At 60.2% G+C, this 19,173-nt stretch overlaps 1 protein-coding gene across 1 annotated transcript in view; it reads left to right on the top strand.

The window, feature by feature from the left end:
* The window catches only part of OSBPL5 (oxysterol binding protein like 5), a 53,894-nt gene extending 42,158 nt beyond the window's left edge, over positions 1 to 11,736 (top strand). Inside the window, exons 14-22 of the mRNA XM_069470411.1 lie at positions 908 to 1,006; positions 6,538 to 6,635; positions 7,000 to 7,089; positions 7,172 to 7,308; positions 7,745 to 7,930; positions 8,178 to 8,304; positions 9,689 to 9,827; positions 10,452 to 10,554; positions 11,102 to 11,736. Of these exons, the coding sequence (XP_069326512.1) occupies positions 908 to 1,006; positions 6,538 to 6,635; positions 7,000 to 7,089; positions 7,172 to 7,308; positions 7,745 to 7,930; positions 8,178 to 8,304; positions 9,689 to 9,827; positions 10,452 to 10,554; positions 11,102 to 11,240 (1,118 nt within the window). The 3' untranslated portion in view covers positions 11,241 to 11,736. The remainder of the gene's footprint in view (positions 1 to 907; positions 1,007 to 6,537; positions 6,636 to 6,999; positions 7,090 to 7,171; positions 7,309 to 7,744; positions 7,931 to 8,177; positions 8,305 to 9,688; positions 9,828 to 10,451; positions 10,555 to 11,101) is intronic.
* The last annotated feature ends 7,437 nt before the right edge of the window (positions 11,737 to 19,173 follow it).

The raw sequence follows: 19,173 nt of genomic DNA, 5'->3' as shown, positions 1-19,173 counted from the left end.
GAGTGGGACAGGCAGGATCGAACGCTCCCATCTTTGCAGAAACTTCTGGTGGACAGGGCTGCTCTGGGGCCGGGCAGCCGCGGGTGCTCAGAAAACGTCCATTTCCATTCTTTTCCCATCAGGTGCATCCTTTTTGTCCTTGTCATCTGTGGGCAGGCGTGTGCTGAGCACCGTGCGTGCCCAGCTGTCTGCGGGGTGCGTGGAGAACACCCTGTGTGTGCAGACGTCTGCGGAGGGGTAGCCGGTGGCGTCTGCCCACGGGCTCGGCCCATCTTCCCAGCCCAGACTGGGGCGCGCCCTCCACAGGGGTGTATAAAATCCAAGAGGGGGCCGGGCGCGGTGGCTCACGCCTGTAATCCTAGCACTCTGGGAGGCCGAGGAGGGAGGATCGCTCGAGGTCAGGAGTTCGAGACCAGCCTGAGCAAGAGCGAGACCCCGTCTCTACTAAAAGTTGAAAGAAATTATCTGGCTAACTAAAATATATATAGAAAAAATTAGCCGGGCATGGTGGTGCATGCCTGCAGTCCCAGCTACTTGGGAGGCTGAGGCAGGAGGATCGCTTGAGCCCAGGAGTTTGAGGTTGCTGTGAGCTAGGCTGACACCACGGCACTCTAGCCCGGGCAACAGAGTGAGACTCTGTCTCAACAAAAGATAAATAAAATAAAATCCAAGAGGGGCTCACCGTGAGACTCTCTGGTTTAGTAACTGAAATGAACCATTGGCACATCAAAAGTTGCTGAGCTTCGCAGGGCAGACGCCACGTGCAGACCGGCCAGGGCCTTTCCAGCATCTGAAGCTCAGAGGGGCCAAGGACTGTCCCAGAGTCACACGGCCTGAAGGAGCTCAGAGCCTGTGACTCCCGGCTCACAGTCTGCGCTCACTGTCCCGCCTGCCCCTGTCTCCCCAGGGAACTCGCTGTCAGCCCTGCTGGACGGCAAAGCCACGCTCACCTTGCTGAGCCGAGCGGAGGAGTACACCCTCACCATGCCCTACGCCCACTGCAAAGGTGAGCGCCGCCCGGGCGGAGCGGGCCTCAGTGAGCGTGCCCGGGCGCTAGACCTTTCGGTTTTTATTTGCGTGAAGGTATCTTTATTTCACCCTCACTTGTCAGTGATTTTTAAGGCGAACGTGTAATTGCAGGTAGGTTGCTGTTTTCTCCCACGTGAACACGTCTCGTGTCGCCCTCTGGGGGCCTTGCTGGTTGGCGATCGACTGGCCTGTCAGTTACAAAGCCCCTTTTTCTCTGTAGCTGCCTTTAAGGTGGTCTCACTATAGCGCGTCCAGGTTTGGATTTCTTTTTTATTTTTTAATTCATAGACTTTATTTTTGTGCAGTAGTTTTAGGTTTACAGGAAAATTGAGCACAAAGCCCGGAGAGTTCCCACAGACCCCCACCATCGCCGTGTCACGCGGAAGAGTCTCACACCCCAAAATCGCTTACGATTAGAAGGACCAGACGAACCCCCCTATTCATCCCTCCCTCCCCGAACCCTGGCGACCGTGGATGCTTTTACTGTCTCCGCGGTTTTGCCTTTTCCGTAACGCCACGTGGCCGGAATCGCACGGGCTGCAGCCTTTTCAGGTTGGCTTCTTAGCACGCACCGGAAGATCCCTCCCTGTCTCTCTGTGGCTTGCCGGCTCTGCACTGCTTTTGTATTTTCGCCGATGGAGGGTTTTTGTTTGTTTGAACTCTTCGAATCTGAGGTTTCTTGGCTTTGATCTGGAAATTTTTAATCTGGAAATGTTCAGCCATTATTGTTTGTTCTTGGGGACGAGGCCTCGCTCTGTGCCCCGCCTGGGCCGGGGTGCGGTGGCACCGTCACAGCTCATGGCAGCCCCAGCTCCTCGCCGTGATTTTTTTTCCTACCATCAAGATTTTTTAATACTGCCTCACTCTTCATTTCTCTCTTTTTCCTAGAACTCCAGTGAGACATAAGCTAAACCATCTCCTTCCATGCTCAGTATTCCACAATGTTTCCGTCATCTCTTTTATCTCTTTGCATTCTAGATAATTCCTTTAGATACATCTGTAACTCTAACCTGATGTTGATTGAACTCACCCATCAAGCTTTCAGTGCTGATGTTTTGTTTTCCTAGAAGTTGTGCTTGGTTCCATTTCAAACCCGCCTGTTCCTTTGCTCTTGTTCCTTGGTCATGTTTGCAACCCCTTTCTAAAAACCTTTGAACATGACAAATACAAATGCTTTATCTTCTCTCCCTGATAATTCTAATATTCTAATTTGTTTGCCACTGTGTCCCCACTGCCACAGATATTCAGTGAGCGGCTGTATTTAGTAAAACCTGGGGATTCTGGTTTTCCTGGGCCCTCACCGAGAATGTGTGACTCCCAGGCTCACCTTACAGATTCGGGGACTCTCCGTCTGCAGTGCAGGGGCTTCCTGTAGCTTCCGCAGCTCTTCCTCTCGCTGAGGGTGCAGCCACCTGAGTCCCCGCTCTGTGCACACGTCTCCCAACAACTGTCCTTGTTACTCCGGCCCGGGGACCTAGCACTGCTCCCCGTGGGAACCTCAGAAACCAAGATCTGAGAGCAACAAACGCTCCTCCCTGGTCTTCCTCCTCCCTCCTCGCTCCTCCTCCTCCCTCCCCGCTCCTCCTCCTCCCTCCCCGCTCCTCCTCCTCCCTCCCCGCTCCTCCTCCTCCCTCCCCGCTCCTCCTCCTCCTCCTCCTCGACTTTTCCTTCCTTGTTTTCTCGTCCAGGGATTTCCCTGGTGTTGTTGTACACACACCTGCTCATCCGTGCATTTAAAAGAACATTATATACTTTTTTCACCTTGTATTATGGCAGCCCTCAAACACGCGTGGAAGTGCAGTGCAGGAGCCCACGGTGTGGGACGCCACCGTCACACTGCTGCGGACCCCACATATTCTCCCTCCGATCACCTGGACGTTCATCCCAGACATCATGTCATGTCATCTCTGTATTTTATTGTGTATCACTGAAAGATAAAGATTTCCCTTTAAAAAAAATTTTTTTTCTATTTTTTTTAAAGCCAGTCAAATTTAGCAGTGGGGGGTCATATACCAACTTCAGTGGCACGAGTGCTCATAAGCGCTGACAACCCCCTACGGTTGGACCGGCCGTGGTGAGCGTAACTCCCACCCTGAAAGTGTCTCCTCCAGGATTGCCCTTTTTAACCACAGCCACGATGCTATCATCACACCGAAAAAAAAAACAACCCAAAACTGAGGCTCTTTTCTTATCATCAGATACTCAGTCTGTGTTGGGAGCTGCCAGCTGGTGTGTGCATGTGTGTTGAGGCATGCACGTGCACACACGTGTTGAGACGTGCACGTGCACACGTGTTGAGACGTGCATACACACACGTGTTGAGACATGCACACGTGTTGAGACGTGCACACGCACACGTGTTGAGATGTGCAGTACACATGCATGTTGAGGTAGGCATGTGCACACATGTGTTGAGATGTGCACACACGTGTTGAGACATGCACATGCACACATGTGTTGAGATGTGCACACACGTGTTGAGACATGCACATGCACACATGTGTTGAGATGTGCATGGGCACACGTGTTGAGATGTGCAGTGCACATGTGTGTTGAGACAGGCACATGCACGTGTGTTGAGACGTGCATGTGCACACGCGTGTTGAGATGTGCATGTGCACACGTGTTGAGGCATGCACACGTGTTGAGACGTGCACATGCACACGTGTTGAGATGTGCAGTGCACATGCATGTTGAGATAGGCATGTGCACACGTGTGTTGAGACATGCACGTGCACACACATGTTGAGACGTGCATGTGCGCACACGTGTTGAGATGTGCAGTGCACATGTGTGTTGAGGCAGGCACATACACATGTGTTGAGACATGCATGTGCACACACATGTTGAGATGTGCATATGCACACGTGTTGAGACATGCACACATGTGTTGAGACGTGCACATGCACACGTGTTGAGATGTGCAGTGCACATGTGTGTTGAGGCAGGCACATACACATGTGTTGAGACGTGCATGTGCACACACATGTTGAGATGTGCATATGCACACGTGTTGAGACATGCACACATGTGTTGAGACGTGCACATGCACACGTGTTGAGATGTGCAGTACACATACATGTTGAGGTAGGCATGTGTACACGTGTGTTGAGATGTGCACACACGTGTTGAGACATGCACATGCACACGTGTTGAGATGTGCAGTGCACATGTGTGTTGAGACAGGCACATGCACGTGTTGAGACGTGCATGTGCACACACGTGTTGAGATGTGCATATGCACACGTGTTGAGACATGCACACATGTGTTGAGACGTGCACGTGCACACGTGTTGAGATGTGCAGTGCACATGCATGTTGAGGTAGGCATGTGCACACTCATGTTACAGCTCATTCGTCTGAGGAGGGCTCTGCACCAGGCTCACGCTCTGTGCGCGGTTTCTCTGTCTTTCCAGTTCCTTGGCGTCTCTCTTGCCGGTTTTCCCCTTGCATATTTGTCTGAGAAATGGGTCATCTTCTTGCGGTTTCCTCCGGGCGGGATTTCCGTGGCTGTGCTCTGTGGCGTGCGGGCACCCTCGGCGCGGTCTTCCCAACAGCACGCTTCTGAGGGGCCCCGTGTCTGCCCACAGCCGGTGTGCAGTGTGGGGTGTTCTTTGCCATGTTAGTGGATGTTGGTTCTCGTCCCTAGATCTGTCCGTTTGCTGGGTGTTGCGGGTGGTGACGTTCCGTGGCTCGTTCCGTGGCTCCTCCCTCACTTACCAGCAGGAAGCTCCCCGCCTGCTGCATGGCCGCCCCGTGGGCTCAGCGGGCTTTGGGATAAACGCCAAGTGTTTTCAGGATGAGTGTTTTCCCGCTACCCGCCAAAGGCTGGTGGCTGCGGTCGCCGTGGCTGTGGTTTTATTAACATTCGATGAGAACGTATTGAGTGGCTTCCAGTCACTCGTCACCCTCACTGACACTCACATTGTCTCTTCTTTGGCCGGGGGGCGGGGCCCACTGTTGGCTTCTGGGCCCTTCTACACACCGTGGCCACTTTGCTGGTGTGGCCACGAGAGCACCTTGGATGCTTCCTGCTCCGGACCCGGAGCGGCCATTTCTCTAGGGAGCCCAGTTCCTTCCCGTAGGCAATGAGGTTTGGAGACCAGGGCTGGGGCTCAGATCTGCTTCTCTTTTTTGTCCATTTTTCTTATTGTGATAAAGTGCACGTAACAAAATCTGCCACCTTACCCATTTTTAAGTGGACAGTTGAGTGGCAGGGTGACCATCGCCACCACCCTCCCCCAGAGTGTTTCTTAGGAGAGGCTTGGTCATTGCTTCTGAGACTTCCCGGTGAGCTGAACATAGAAACCTTCTTTGTGGTCGGTTTAAAATAGATCCCGAGTTCACACTCGCGCTTAGCGGGACGCAGGGTGGCAGGATGCTGGCCGTCCGCTCACCTGACACCTCATCCTCCCGCCAGGCCGAAAAGCCCCGTTTTCAGGGACACAACCGTGGTGACTCCTGTTCATGTCCCGCGTCACACATGTGGCCGTCTAGAATACCGCCACAGTACGATGACGATGACAGTGTGCGGTTGGATTTGTGTGACCGTCTCTGTCCTAAGTCTGTCCCACTGGGACTTTTAAGGTCACCTGGAATCGGTCTCCTCTGAGATCCTGCCACCAGCCGCCACTCAGTTCAGGTTTCTTACTTCATGTTACTTGTGGTTTCTAGGAATTGCTCTTTAAAATTCTTTTATAATTCTAATTTTTAATAATTAAGCTAAAATATCTAACTGTACTGGGGGTCGGGGCCGCGCTGTCTGGACCCCTCGGCACGCGCGGACCCTCCTCGTTCCTTCCGGGCCGCAGGCGTCTCCGTCGTGTGCGCGGGCCGGGTGCGTTCGACCAGCCCCCCGCGTGCGGGGGGATCTGGGGGTGTTTCAAGCCTCCGCTATTACAAACAGCTGGTCTTTTTTCTTTCATTCTTTCATTTTTGAAAGAGACACATTTTACCCCATATTTCCAAGTGTTTCGGAGTGGAAATATTTTGGTTTTCTGGTGTGTTGGCTTCTTTAATTAGATTGCGTCCCCCATATGGCCCGGGGTAGATTCATTCTTTCCTTTGCTCATTGACAAAAAGACGGATTAATTTTTAAACGTATGCCAGGTGCCGTCCTGGGTGCCGGTGCCCACGGTGTGCAGGGCGCCGTCCTGGGACGCGGCAGTGCGTGGGGACGACACCCGCCGCTGGGAGGGGACGTTGGAGCAGGGACTGCAGAGGCGAGAGAGCGTGCCCTGCGTGTCCTGGGGGCTCTCGGGAGCCTGGGATGGGGGTGACCCCGGGACCTGAGCAAAGGCCCCAGCGAGGACCAAGAACCCCTTCCTGGGGGCGACGGTCACCGAGGGACCAGGCCGCAGCCCAGGCTCCGCCCCTCCACGTGTGGCTCTGCTCCCGGAGCTCCTGTCTTCTCCACTCTCCCTTCTCGCCCCCCCGGGATGTGACACAGGCCGCCCAGGGCTCAGCAGGGCCGGGGGGGCCCGACCCCTGACACCGGCTGCATTTCAGGAATCCTGTACGGCACAATGACCATGGAGCTGGGCGGGAAAGTGACCATCGAGTGTGCGAAGAACAACTTCCAGGCCGAGCTGGACTTCAAGCTCAAGGTAGTGCTGGCCGCGGCCTGGCGGGGGTGAGGCCTGGAGCTGGGCCAGGGAAGGGACGGGACCCTGGGATCCTCCTGCCACCCTCTCGCTCCCCAGGGAAGGTTCCCCAAGCAAGGCACATGGGGGAGCAGCCCCTGGCATGCTGTATACAGACGGGGCCCCAGGAGGAGCAGAGCTGGGGGGCCCGGCCCCTCCTCCCGGGGCCTGCATCCGGTGGGGGCACTGGGCAAACCCGGCCTCCTCCGGCATCGAGTCTGGCTCCGGCCGGGCTCCCAGGCACCCCGTGAGAGTGGCTGCTCCGTGTCCCCGAGGATGTGCCTCGGAAGGGCCCCGCCCCTCACTGGCTCTGTCCTGGGCCCTGCAGCCCTTTTTTGGGAGCAGCACGAGCATCAACCAGATCTCAGGGAAGATCTCGTCGGGGGACGACGTCCTGGCCAGTCTCACGGGACACTGGGTAAGGGCGTCCCCCGGGCGAGCGTGGCTGGACAGTCCTCGCCCAGGCCAGCACCTCTGACCCTGCCCGGCCGTCTGGGCAGGACAGTGACGTGTTTATCAAGGAGGAGGGAAGCGGCAGCGCCGAGCTCTTCTGGAGCCCGAGCAGGGAGGTCCGCGGGCAGAGGCTGAAGCGCCGCACGGTGCTGTTCGAGGAGCAGACGGAGCTGGAGTCCGAGAGGTGAGGCCGCCCGGCACCGAGGGCCCTGCTGACCGCAGTGCTGTGAGCGTGTCCCCAGGATGTCCCTGGCGGGGAGGGCAGACCTCAGAGTGGGCCCCTCCTGGCAGATCACATGTCCTGGCAGCGCGGTGGAGGGGGTGAGGCCTGGGGAAGAGCAGGCTCCCCCTGCTACCCCTGTCATTGCGGGCAGGTGACCGACAGCTCCTCTGGGAGGTGCCTGAAGGCAGCAGGTGGGAGCTCAGTGCAGGGAAAACCATCTCACGGAGAAAAAACAGCACCTGGGAGATAGGCTCCCTGCAAGATAGTGAGCTCCCTGTCACTGGAGGCAATCAAGCAGAGGTTGCTCTGAGCCTCCCTTCCAGGGACAAGGGGCCCTGACTCCAAGCTGCCTCGGAGTTGGGGCTGCCCCAGCTCAGGGTGGGTCTGCTGCCTGCAGGCTCTGGCAGCATGTCACCAGGGCCATCAACAAGGGTGACCAGCACAAGGCCACGCAGGAAAAGTTTGCGCTGGAAGAGGCGCAGCGGCAGCGAACCCGCGAGCGCCAGCAAAGCCTCACGCCCTGGAAGCCGCAGCTGTTCCTCCTGGACCCCGCCACCCAGGAGTGGCGCTACCGATACGAGAAGTGAGCGCGGGCAGGCGGCAGCCCTGGGGGCCACGCGGTGGGGCTGGACCTGAGCCGGCACCTGGAGGAGCCGGTGAGGGAGAGGGAGGGTCGGAGCCCCTCCCCGCCAGCCCTCACTGCCGCGGCCGGTGGCAGTGGATGCTGTCCTGGGGCCCTGGCCACCGGTGGGAGCCCCAGGGCTGCCCAGAACGGCCCCCTCTCCCCGAGGCCACTGCCTCTGCCGACACGTGCCCTCTGGACCCTCCAGCCGCAGCCCCTGGGACCCCACGAAGGACGTCGCCCAGTTTGAGCAAGACGGGATCCTGCACACCCTGCGGCGGGAGGCCGCGGCCCACCAGGCCCCCTTCCGGGGCAGCCCGGGGCCCAGGCACGAGGTCAGCACCCCCCGGCCCAGCCCAGGGCTGTTCTCAGCTGCAGGTGTGGCGCCCCCCACACCCTCGCCACCCCGCCGCCCCCTCCCTGGGCCCCAGCCCCTCGTCCCCCCATCGTGGGACCCAAGACACGTGCGTTTGCAGAACACTCGGTTCCCAGCACCCTACCCTCGCCACCCTGCCGCCCCCTCCCTGGGCCCCAGCCCCTCGTCCCCCCATCGTGGGACCCAAGACACGTGGGTTTGCAGAACACTCGGTTCCCGGCACCCTGATATGTGAGGCACTGAGCCAGGGTCTGCTGGACGCCAGCCCACTGTCCCCAAAGTCACCCTCCGCCAATGCAGTGGCCACATTATCCCATCTACCGAGGAGGGACTGAGCCCGGGAACCTTGGCCAAGCGGGGAGAGGAGGGGCCAGCGTTCGTTTGCACAGATCTCGGGCCCAGAAAAGGCGGGAGGGCGGCAGGCAGCCCGGGGAGGAACATGGAGGCAGGGAGCAGCCTTGGCTCACGTGTGGCTTTTGAGGGGTGCCTGGGGTCCCCATGGCGCCGTGCCACGGTGGCCACCAAGTGGTGCCCAACTCACTGGGCCGCATCCACCCCCAGTGCCCGCGGCATCCTCCCCCATCTCCCCAGCCTCGGCCACCCCATGCCTTGAGGTCCCAGGGTGGTCACTGCTGATCACTTTGTGTCCAAATCCACCTCCCCCCTCTCCTACCCACCTGTCCCAGCTCTGACCCACCTCCGACGCTGTGTCCCTGGCACCTCTTGGCCCCTCTGGGCCCACAGGCCTGGTGTCACGTGGGGGCAGCCACAGTCCAGTCCTGCTGTTTGCCCAACCCCTGAGCACCAGCCTGTGTCCGCGCGGCCTTGTGAGCTCCAGTTGCAGCCAAGCAGACGAGCCTCACCTTGGCCACACCTGTGCTCCTGGGGCTTGTTAGCAGCCGGCTGAGCTGGGTGCTCCCGGCAGAGACGTCCCGTCGGTGTGGGGGGCCCCAGCCGTCCCATGTTCCTGCCAGCACACACAGTGGCCTGAGCTGCTGCCTCGCGCCTCCCGGGTCAGAGCCAGCACGGCCCCCGTGGCGACCTCCCTGCGTCTGTCGGGCACGAGCCTGTGCTGGGCGTGGGGCAGACCCGTCCTCACTGCCTCGCAGGCCCCGCCGCTAAGGAGGGGTCAGCAGCCCACATCACCAGTGGGAAATAGGCCCAGAGGGGCCATGACCAGGGCCCAGACTCAAACTGTCCCGGCCACCTACACCGCGGGCAGCTGCCTTCTCTGCCTGCAGCCTCCTCTAGCGCTGCGCTGGCGTGAGCGGGCCACTGTGTCCCCGAGGGCCCATGCGGGGGCTGGGGGGGCTCCTGGCCACAGCAGCTCTACCTCTCTGCAGAGGCCTGGCCCAGACCGGCGGCTCCGCAAGGCCAGTGACCAGCCCTCCGGCCACAGCCAGGTCACCGAGAGCAGCGGCTCCACGCCTGAGTCCTGCCCGGAGCTCTCGGACGAGGACCAGGATGGAGACTTTGTTCCAGGTGAGCCCTGACTGGTTGGCGCCTCAGACACGGACCTGGCAGGAGGGCAGCTGGGGGGGGGACCGGCCGCCCCCCAGTCCCTCTGCAGGATGGGAAGGGCCAGAGAGGCACCTGCCCAGGGTGGGGGCCTCCCGGGCAGGGACTCCTCTGCCTGCCCTGACCGTCCTCCCAGCGGGCTCTGCCCTGTCGGAGCTGGGGGGCAGCCCAGAGGCTGATGGGGACGTGGTGGGGGTGGGGGAGGAAGGGGCGGGCCCAGGCCAGGGCTCCCTAAGCTGGTGGGGCCGGTGTGGGCAGTGTCCACCTGCCCCTGTCCTCTGGTCCTGCCCACCTCTCTGCTCTTTCGTGTCCCTGGGCAGCCTGTGTCTCCCAGACTTTGTCCCTGCCTCTGTGGGAACGAGCACACCTGGGCCACATCTGCCTCCCGGGGTGCGTTAGGGGCCAGCTGAGCCTGTCAGCACCCCTCCCTCATCAGCACCCTCCCGTGTCTCCCTGTGCCCCCGGCTTGGTCCGGCGGGTTTCCCATGAGCTGGGCGGACCCCGTGACCCACATGGCAGCCCCGGGCCCGCGGCTCATCCTTGTCTCCCCTCCCCTCCTGTGTCTCCCCGTCCCCTGGGCCCACCCAGGCGGCGAGAGCCCGTGCCCTCGGTGCAGGAAGGTGGCGCGGCGGCTGCAGGCCCTGCACGAGGCCATCCTCTCCATCCGCGAGGTCCAGCAGGAGCTGCACAGGTGGGCCTGGTGCGGGACGGCTGGGGGGCCGAGGGAGGCCTGGGAGGCCACGGCCTGGGCTGTCACTGGAGCCAGAACCTGAGGGTCCTGCTGCAGGGCGGGGACCCGAAGAAACCTCCTAGGGTCCCTTCCTGGTGAGCCAGCGTGTGGGGGTGGTGGGTGGCACAGGGCGTGGTGCTGGACCAGGCTGAGGTGGCAGTGCTCGGTGGACACGGGGCCGCAGACTTCAAGGAGCCCAGAGGAAGGTGCCAGCCCCGGTGTAGGCCTGGGGGTAGCCCCAAGAGAGACCCCAAGGTGCGTGGAGCCAGGTGGCAGCCTGGGCTCACTGCTGGCCCGCCCGTGCGGAGTGGATCCTCAGGATGCCCGAGGGCCGCACTCTGTGACCCGGATGGGTGGCGCCCCCAGGCATTTGCGAGAGGCCCCTCCCATCCCCAGCTCCGCTCTGTGTCCAGCACCTGGTCAGCACTCAGGGGCACCCGCTCGGCCTGTGGGAGGGGGGCCATGCCGGCCCCGTCACAGTCCCCGTGAGCTGCCTCTGTCATTGCAGGCACCTCTCGGCCATGCTGAGCTCCACGGCACAGGCCGCGCGGGGGCCGGCCCCGGGCCTCCTGCAGAGCCCCCGATCCTGGTTCCTGCTCTGCGTGTTCCTGGCGTGTCAGCTGTTTATTAACTACATCCTAAAATAAGAGCCTGCGGGGACAGTATGAGCATCGCCTGCAGAACTCCCAGCCAGCCCCAGCCTCCCTCCCAGGCACCCAGCACTTTAAGCGTGGAGGTGGAGGGGCCCGTGGAGCAGGGGCTGCAGCAGGGACCCGGGGGCCACAAAGGCGCGGCGGGCCGGGCGTGCTGGGCCCTCCCGGGGGTGCTGGCCTCTCCGGCAGGGCTCTCCGCCCCACCCCGGCCTTAACGCTAAAGCCAAATGCAGCTTCTGCTGTGCAGCGTGTTCCCGGTTGTCTCGCCTTGTCATTCCCAGTCCAGCCCCCCTGGCCGCGTGGGATGGATGGATCCGGCCGGGAGGGCCCGCCCAGGCTGTGGACGGTCACGGCCCAGCAGTGGTGAGGGGAGGTTTCGGCACGGAAGCCGGGAGCCCCGAGCAGGCCCGGAGTCCCCAGGGCTCCGACACACTGATGCACAGGCCTCCGTCCGGAGACGCTGCCCACGGTGCCGGGGCCGCCCTGGACAGGCCCGCGCTGCTCTGGGGAGGACGTTTCGGTTTTTTATTCTGCTGTGTGCTCTTTGGATGGGAGCCCAGTGCAGACGGGTCCTGGAACCTCCCTCCCCGCACGGCTCGGGCGCGGCTGCCCGGGGGGTGCGTGCCCAGGCGGAGGGGGGTGTGAGTGCAGATGGGAGCGGGTGGCAGGGCACAGGGCCGAGGCCCAGCTGGCCCCGTGTCCCCAGGTCAGGGAGGCTCAAGTTCGCCACTTCGCTCAGACCGACGCACAGTCTTCCTACTTCACACTTTTTTAATAAACGTAGCTGCAATATTCCCGGCCGGCTGCGAGCAGCGGTCAGCCTCCGGCGCCTGGCCGCGGTCCCCGTGTCGGTGCCGCCTGCGTGTGTGCGTGCGAGTGTGTCCGTGTGTGCGAGAGTCCACACGCACACACACATACACAGCCTTAATACGTTGTGGCGGTGCCATCTGAGCATAACTGATCGTTTGTTCTCCCATTTTTGTACCCATGTCCTGTCTCTCCCCCGTCCAGTTTGGGGACATGTCTATGCTCCATGCCTTGAAATAAACAGACACATATGTGTATGTGCTCTCTTCTTGGGGGACTTCCGGAAACAAGCCAGGGCTTCTCAGGGAGAGGCTCAAAGCCAGCATGGGGCTGTCCCGGGCTGGCGGCTGCAGAGTTCGCAGGGCGTGGTGGGCGGCCAACCCCCCCTGGGGAGCAAGGCCAAGAGGCCGGGGTCCCGTCAACCATCGGAAGAGCCAGCTGAGGACACAGGAGTGGCACTGCCACAGGGCACCCCAGGCAGCTGCCAAGACTTGCCAGGGGGGTTGGCACAGCTCACGCCCCTGAGACCCCTTCTGCCCGGTCGCTGCCCCTCCCCTGTGCAGGGGAGACCCCAGGCTGGGCCACCTGACCCGCTGCCCCCAGCCCACCCCTTGCTTCACATCCACTGTGGCCACTGTCCCTGGTCCTCAGCCACCACGGCCAAAGTAGGTGGGCCTGCCCTGTGCTGGCACACCCAGGGTGGCCCTGACGAGGGGCTGGGGCACCTGAGCACGGTCCCCACACCGCAGCGGCGGGAGCCTGGGCGTCCCTGGCTGGAGAAGGGCCTGGAAGTGGTGAGGGTCAGTCTAACGACGTTTGTCCCTACAGATCTCCCTCGGCCTGCACTTCCTGCCCTCGGTGATAAAAATGGCACTTTCCTTCTAGCTTAGGGAGGGCATCTTTCACATGGGATTTCAGCTTCTGCTTCTGAGAAACAGAAAGGCCGGGCGCGGTGGCTCACACCTGTGATCCTAGCACTGTGGGAGGCTGAGGTGGGAGGATCACTTGAGGTCAGGAGTTTGAGACCAGCCTGGGCAACATAGTGACACCCTGTCTCTATAAAAAATGGGAAGAAGAGTGGCCAGGTGTGGTGGTGGCGCCTGTCGTCCCAGCGACTGAGGAGGCTGAGGCAGGAGGATCGCTTGAGCCAGGGAGTTTGAGGCTACAGTGAGCTATGAGGACACTACTGCACTCCCGCAGGGGTGACAGAGCAAGACCCTATCTCAAAAAAGAAAAGAAAGAACCAGAAGGTCAGTGTGATCCTTTTGCACCTACTGTTTTTCCAATGCTTTTAACTCAAGATAGTCAATGTGCCGGGGTGGCATATTTTGGGGTGGCAGGTCCTTAACGCCTTTGATTTATGTAAGCTCCACAGTCCAGTGGTGTCAGCATTTTAGTAGTTTGAGTCAAGTGCAGAAAGCTTTAATCCCCCAGATTATAATAAAATTGCCATGAGTATTTCCTTTGTCCGCATTGGGTGTCTTACCAAACGACGTCATCATTTTTGCATCGGTCGTCAAATGCAAGTTAAAAAACTCAGGAGAAGAGTCTGTTATATTTACCTGTGTTTTTCCTTCCTTCCTGACGGTCCACGCCTCCTTGTTTTATCGCTTCCTCTCGTTTAGGAACCCTTGTCGCCATTCTTACAAGGGAGGGCAGGGTCTGCCGCAACAGTTCTCTTCCTGGGAAAGAAAGCCTTGAATCTGAATTCGATCCTGGGGACATAAAATTCTGAATTGATGGTTCTTCTCTTCCAGTGCTTGAAAAACGTCCCTCGCCTTCTCTCTGGCCTCCGTGGGTTCTGGTGAGAAGTCTGCCCTGTCCCGCTCTCTTCTGCGTCAAGTAAGGGGTCCCTTCTCTTCTGCATTTCGGGGTTTTTCCTGCCTCCACTTCTCAGAAGCGTGACTACAGCGCGCCTGGTGTGCGTCCCTTTGGCCTCGTCCTGCTGAGCGTCCGCTCGCTTCTTGAATCTATAAGTTTATGTCTTTTTCCAGATTTAGGCAATTTCTAGCTATTCCTCCTTCGAATGCGTTTTAGCTTCACGCCCTCTCACCCCTTTCCTGGGGCTTTGAGGATGTGTCTCGGGACACAAAGAGGCAAACATGAAGAAGCCGTGTTTCCTCTCCCTGCTGCCGGCAGGACTTCACAGAAGCCCCCGGCGGGCTGAGCGCAGCCCTCCGGAGGAGCATCTTCCCGGGGGACAGTCGTCCTTGCCCGAGGCAGGGCGTTTCTAGAAAAGATGAGCTCAGGCTCCCCTGCCTCTTCCGGTGCATTGGGCAACACCGGATGGGTGAACGGTTCTGCCTCCGTGAGCTGCAGCCAGACAGGGGCTCCCTCGCCCCAAACCCCGCCGAGATTTGCCCGGCTGTAACGTCCGCGCTCGCGAGGAGCGGCTGCCCCGTCTGGCCGCCGCCCTGGGCGGCCTCGCACAGACCCTGCAAGACTCCCGGGTCTCGACCCTCGATGCGAATAAAACTCACCTTAATTCTTTAAAAGCCTGATTTCTCTTTAGTTGACAAATTTTGGATTTTTTTTTCTTGTCCCACAGGTAGTTGCTATTATTCTGTCTTCAAGTTCACAGACTCAGTCTTTTGTCCCCTGCGCTGTGCCGTTGATTCTGCTCTTTGGGTTCGTTTGAAATTTCAGTTCTCCCTGCACTCTGTGACCCCGTGCGGTTCTGCTTTATGTCCTGATTCTCTGCCGAGAGTCCCCATGTCCTCCCTCGGCGCAGCCTGCCCGCCTGCCTGCGCCTCCTCGCCGAGGCTCCTCACCGCGGCTGCTCGAAAACCCCTGTGGGACAATTCTGACATCCGTGTCACCGCACTGTGGTTGCCATTCGTTTCCTCTTCTCTTTCGAGTTGACATGTCCCTGGTTCTTGGTACAAGTAATTTTTTTTTTTTTAATCGTATGCTGGATGTTTCGGGTAAAATGTTTTGAGACTTAGTATTTTACTTAAATCTTGTGTGTTTGCAGCCTCCTCCGACAGCTCATGGGAGCGAAGGGGGCTCAGCCTCATCACTGCCGGAGGAGGTGACATCCAGGTTCCCACGTGACCCACAGCGACACCCGCGGGGGCAGAGGGGACCCTTCCAGTGCTGGGGCAGGCTGGGGGTGGGAGCTCAGGCTGTCCATACAGATCCGCTGCCACCCCCTGCCCGGGAAAGGGAGGGTCCCCTCAATGCCACCCCCACCTGGTCCCCACAGACCCTCCCTAAGCCTGGGGGGAACGAGAGGTCATGGCGGTCATTGTCTCCCAGTCCCCCTTCCCAGCCCCCCTTTGCCGACAGAAAAGGCTTTTCCTTGGCTTCTCTCGTCTTCGCCTGTTGGCGTCTCAGACTTGCCGGCTTTGCTGGCACCCGTACGGGATATCTGAGGCAAAACCAATACAAAACACAACACAGAATCCCACAGGAGCCCCTCCCAAACCTCCGCCGTCCGCCCCAGCTGCGCCCCAGCACCCCGTGTCCCCGTCCTGGCGTGGCGAACGGCAGCGGCCTCCATGCCGTCCTGCCTGGCTCGAAGGCGAAGAGCTCGGGTGTGTCTCCCGGACCGCGGCTCAGTTTCCACGGCCCCCATATGACTCCATCGTCTTGCCGCCCCTCCCGCCCGCCGAGCCTGGCTTTCCTGTGCCCACCGCCCCTCCCCCAGCCCAGTCTGCCGGCATCCCTGGAGGAAACCCGCTCTGCTGCCAAACGCCATTGTCAGGCAGAGGGAACTCATTCATTCCTCTCACTTCTGGTGACTGTCCTGGTGCTCTCAGGGGACCAGGCTGCAGAGGAAGGCAGGGATGTGGACAGGCCGGGGAGCCGGGCGGGGCGGTGGCAGAGCTCAAGGCGGAGGGGGCTTCCTGAGTGGCCTTCTTCCTCTGCCAGAAAAAAGAAGTGAGACAGTTTACGCTTCGGTTCCACAGCAAATCGACTGCTGGACTCTCTGAGCCTCAGTTTTCTCATCTGCAAAATGGGCAGAGGACTCAGAAATCCTCGTGATCACAGTGTCTTCTGGAGTCGGGGAGAGAGCTTTGGTCAGGGAGACCCTGCCCACTGCCCCCCACAAAACCCCTCGGCTCCAGGCCTTCAGACAGGAAGGCAACAGCCGGCTCCTTCCGTGTAAGTCCTGCCTGGCAGGCGGGGCTACTGCCGGCCAAGACGCGCAACCACAGCCTGGCACCGTCCCGCTGGTGTAGGCGTGAGCCCGGCAACCCTGCCGAGGCCGAGCCCTGAGGACCTGGTCTTGCGCTGCCTGGGGAGAGGCCCCTCATTCCACTGTGAGGCTGCAAAAACAGCTCCCTGGACGATCAGTTTAAGCAGAGAGTTCATGAAGGTGCTACTGAGCAGCTGGCAAAACTGACCGGAGTTCAGGCTTGGAGATCCTCAGTGACAGCAACGCTCAGGCTCCCACCACAAAGCAGGCCGGTGTGGGCACGCCCGCAGGCCACCTGCCACCCCTCGCCCCCTGACAGCAAGACCTGGGCTCCACCGCCAACACCAACACCGCCACCCACAGCCTGGCCTGCAGACAGCCCCTTGCAATGCCAGCTCCTACACACACCGGATGCCAGGTTCAAGTTCAAGGCCAGGGCACCCCTCAGGGACCAACTTTCTGGCTTCTCCTGGGACCTTCTCAGTTTGGGGACTGAAATTTCAGTGTTCCAGGCAAATCAGAACGGTGGGCACATTTATTTCCTGTGGCTGCGGCAGCCAAACACCATGCACTGGCTGACTTCAAGCCACAGTAATTTTTCTCAACTCTGCACACGGCCGGTGATTCTGGGTGGGGTTCGATGCCTCCCTGGTGTTTGCTCCTGCCGGTGAGGCCAGCTCTGCCCTGGCAGCCTGCCAGCCCCACCCACGGCCCCGCTCTTGCCCTTGCCCCTGCTCGGCCCTCTCTCAGCCCTGGGCCAGCACCGGCAATGCTCTCTCGCAGTCCTGGGCTCCCTCGGCCCATGTCATCCCCGCACGGCAGGGCCAGACCCACCCGTGGAGCTCCAAGCCAGAGCCTGCCCCTCACCCACCTGCGCTGCTGCACACCGTTGGGCACATGCTTGGCGTAACTCCGGCTGACCCCAACACCGCCTGGCAGCCACCTTCCCCGGCCTGTCTTGTCAGACTCTGCACCAACTCCAGTGCCCTCAGACCCCCCCCACTCACTTTCGGGGTGCAGGGGTGTTACTATTCCCCAAAGAAAAAGACAGAGACAGAGACAGAGAGACAGAAAGGTGGACTTATTTTAAGGAACTGGCTCACGTTCTCGTGGGGTCGGACCAGCAGGCGGGAAGCCAGGCGGGGTCTCCGTGCCACTGGCCCGAGCCCGGGTCCTTCTTCCCCAGGAAGCCTCAGTGTTGCTCTGAGGTCCCCAGCTGGCTGGGCAAGCCCCAGCGAATGGAGGGCGAACTGCTTCACTCGGAGTCACTGATTTAAACGTTAATCACGTCTGAAAAACCCCTTCACAGCAACGCCCAGACTGGAGTTTGACCAACAACTGGGCACCGTCCCCGGCCGAGTGGACACGTAGAACTGACGATCGCAGGGGGCCCTCCTGGGACAGCGGGTCTAACAACCCTTCAGGCAGGGATTATGGGTGACCCGCCCCCTCAGAGACTGTCAGCTCCAGAAGGACCGAGACGGGGCTGGGCCAGCTTGCTGTGGAACTTCCTTTCCTTGTACAGTGTGTGGCTCGTGGGGGGCGCTCCATAAAGGAATGACATTGCTCAGGCCTCAGCAGGGGCTGCTCCCCCCAGCACGGCATGGAAGAGAGAAGCCCCCAGTGGGAACTTCCCCCACCTCCTGTCTCAAAGCCTGAAATCTACATTCCCCCTCCCTGGTTCTCATAGGAGAGAGACACAGTTATGCCCTCCTTCCTGTGGCAGCTAAGGCCCCCCGAACCCTCGTGCTCAAACACAGCCCCTCCTGCTCTCCCTATGAGCTACGAGTTGGGTGTCCAGAGAAACGGAACGAGACACACAGAGTCAGAGAGAGATTTTAAGGAATTGGCTCAGGCGATTACTGGCCAGTGTGTGGGGCGTTCTGGCAGGTGGAGACCAGGGAAGAGCGGACGGTGTGGTCGAGGCCAAGGCTGTCTGCGGCAGGGGTCCCTCTTGCCCTGGGAGGTCAGTCTTCCTTCTTTTCAGGCCTTCACCGGACTGGGTGAGGCCCCCGTGCTATGGCAGGTGTGTGCTTTGCTCAAAGTCCACCCATTTAAATGTTAATCCCAGCAAAAACAAACAAACAAACAAAAACACACACACACAAAAAAAACCTTCACAGAAACACCCAGAATAACGTTTGACCCCATATCTGGGCACCATCATCCGGTCACATTGTCACATGCAATTAACCATCACCCCTCTCCCCACCAGGCTCCACCCAACCCCCGCCCCCTCTGGGGAGCAGCAGGGAGGCGGAGGCCACGGTCCGCTCTGCCTAGAGACCCTGAGCTCACCTCCGGGCAGAGCCCTCCTGGGACCCTGGCACGGACTGGCAGGTCCTGTGGCCCTTTAGACAAAGGTGCCCAAACCGTGTGGGGCTGGGGTGGCAGCAGAGAAAGCTCTGATCCACAGCTTCTTATGTTGAAACATTCCAAGCCATGTTTTTAACCGATCACAAGTCAAAGAGTCTTTAAACCCACCTATAACCTGTAAGCCCCCCTTGGAGATGGCCCACCTTTTCGGGCCAAACCAATGTGTTGATTTATGACTTTACCTGTAACCCCTGTCTCCCCGAAAAGGATAAAACCAAACCGTAACCCAGCCACAGCGAGTCCACTTGCTCAAGGCCTCTTGGGCGTGGCTCCGGGTCATGGTCCTCAAATTTGGCTCAGAGTAAATGAAATTATTTTACAAAGTTTGGCGTTTTCCCGGTTGACAGGGGACACTGGGTGCACAGGAGGGCAGAGATTGAGGAGATGCTTCCAGAGGCCGAGGAGGGCCGCGGGGTCTCGGGAAGAACCTGGCAGGCGCCGGCCAGGAGCAGCCTCCCACCTGGAGCCGGCTTCCCCGCCCCGCGCCCCGCCCCCCGCCCCCGCGAGCGGCCCGCCCCGCCCCCCGCCCCCGCCTCGGCCCCGCCCCCGCCCCGCCCCCCGCCCCCGCGCGCGGCCAGCTCCGCGCCGCCCCGCGCAGTCCGC

The sequence above is a fragment of the Eulemur rufifrons genome, chromosome 6 (genome assembly GCF_041146395.1).
Source record: "Eulemur rufifrons isolate Redbay chromosome 6, OSU_ERuf_1, whole genome shotgun sequence".
Lineage (NCBI taxonomy): Eukaryota > Metazoa > Chordata > Mammalia > Primates > Lemuridae > Eulemur > Eulemur rufifrons.
The sequence above is the reverse complement of the archived record's forward strand: the minus strand, read 5'-3'. Positions and strand labels throughout refer to the sequence as shown.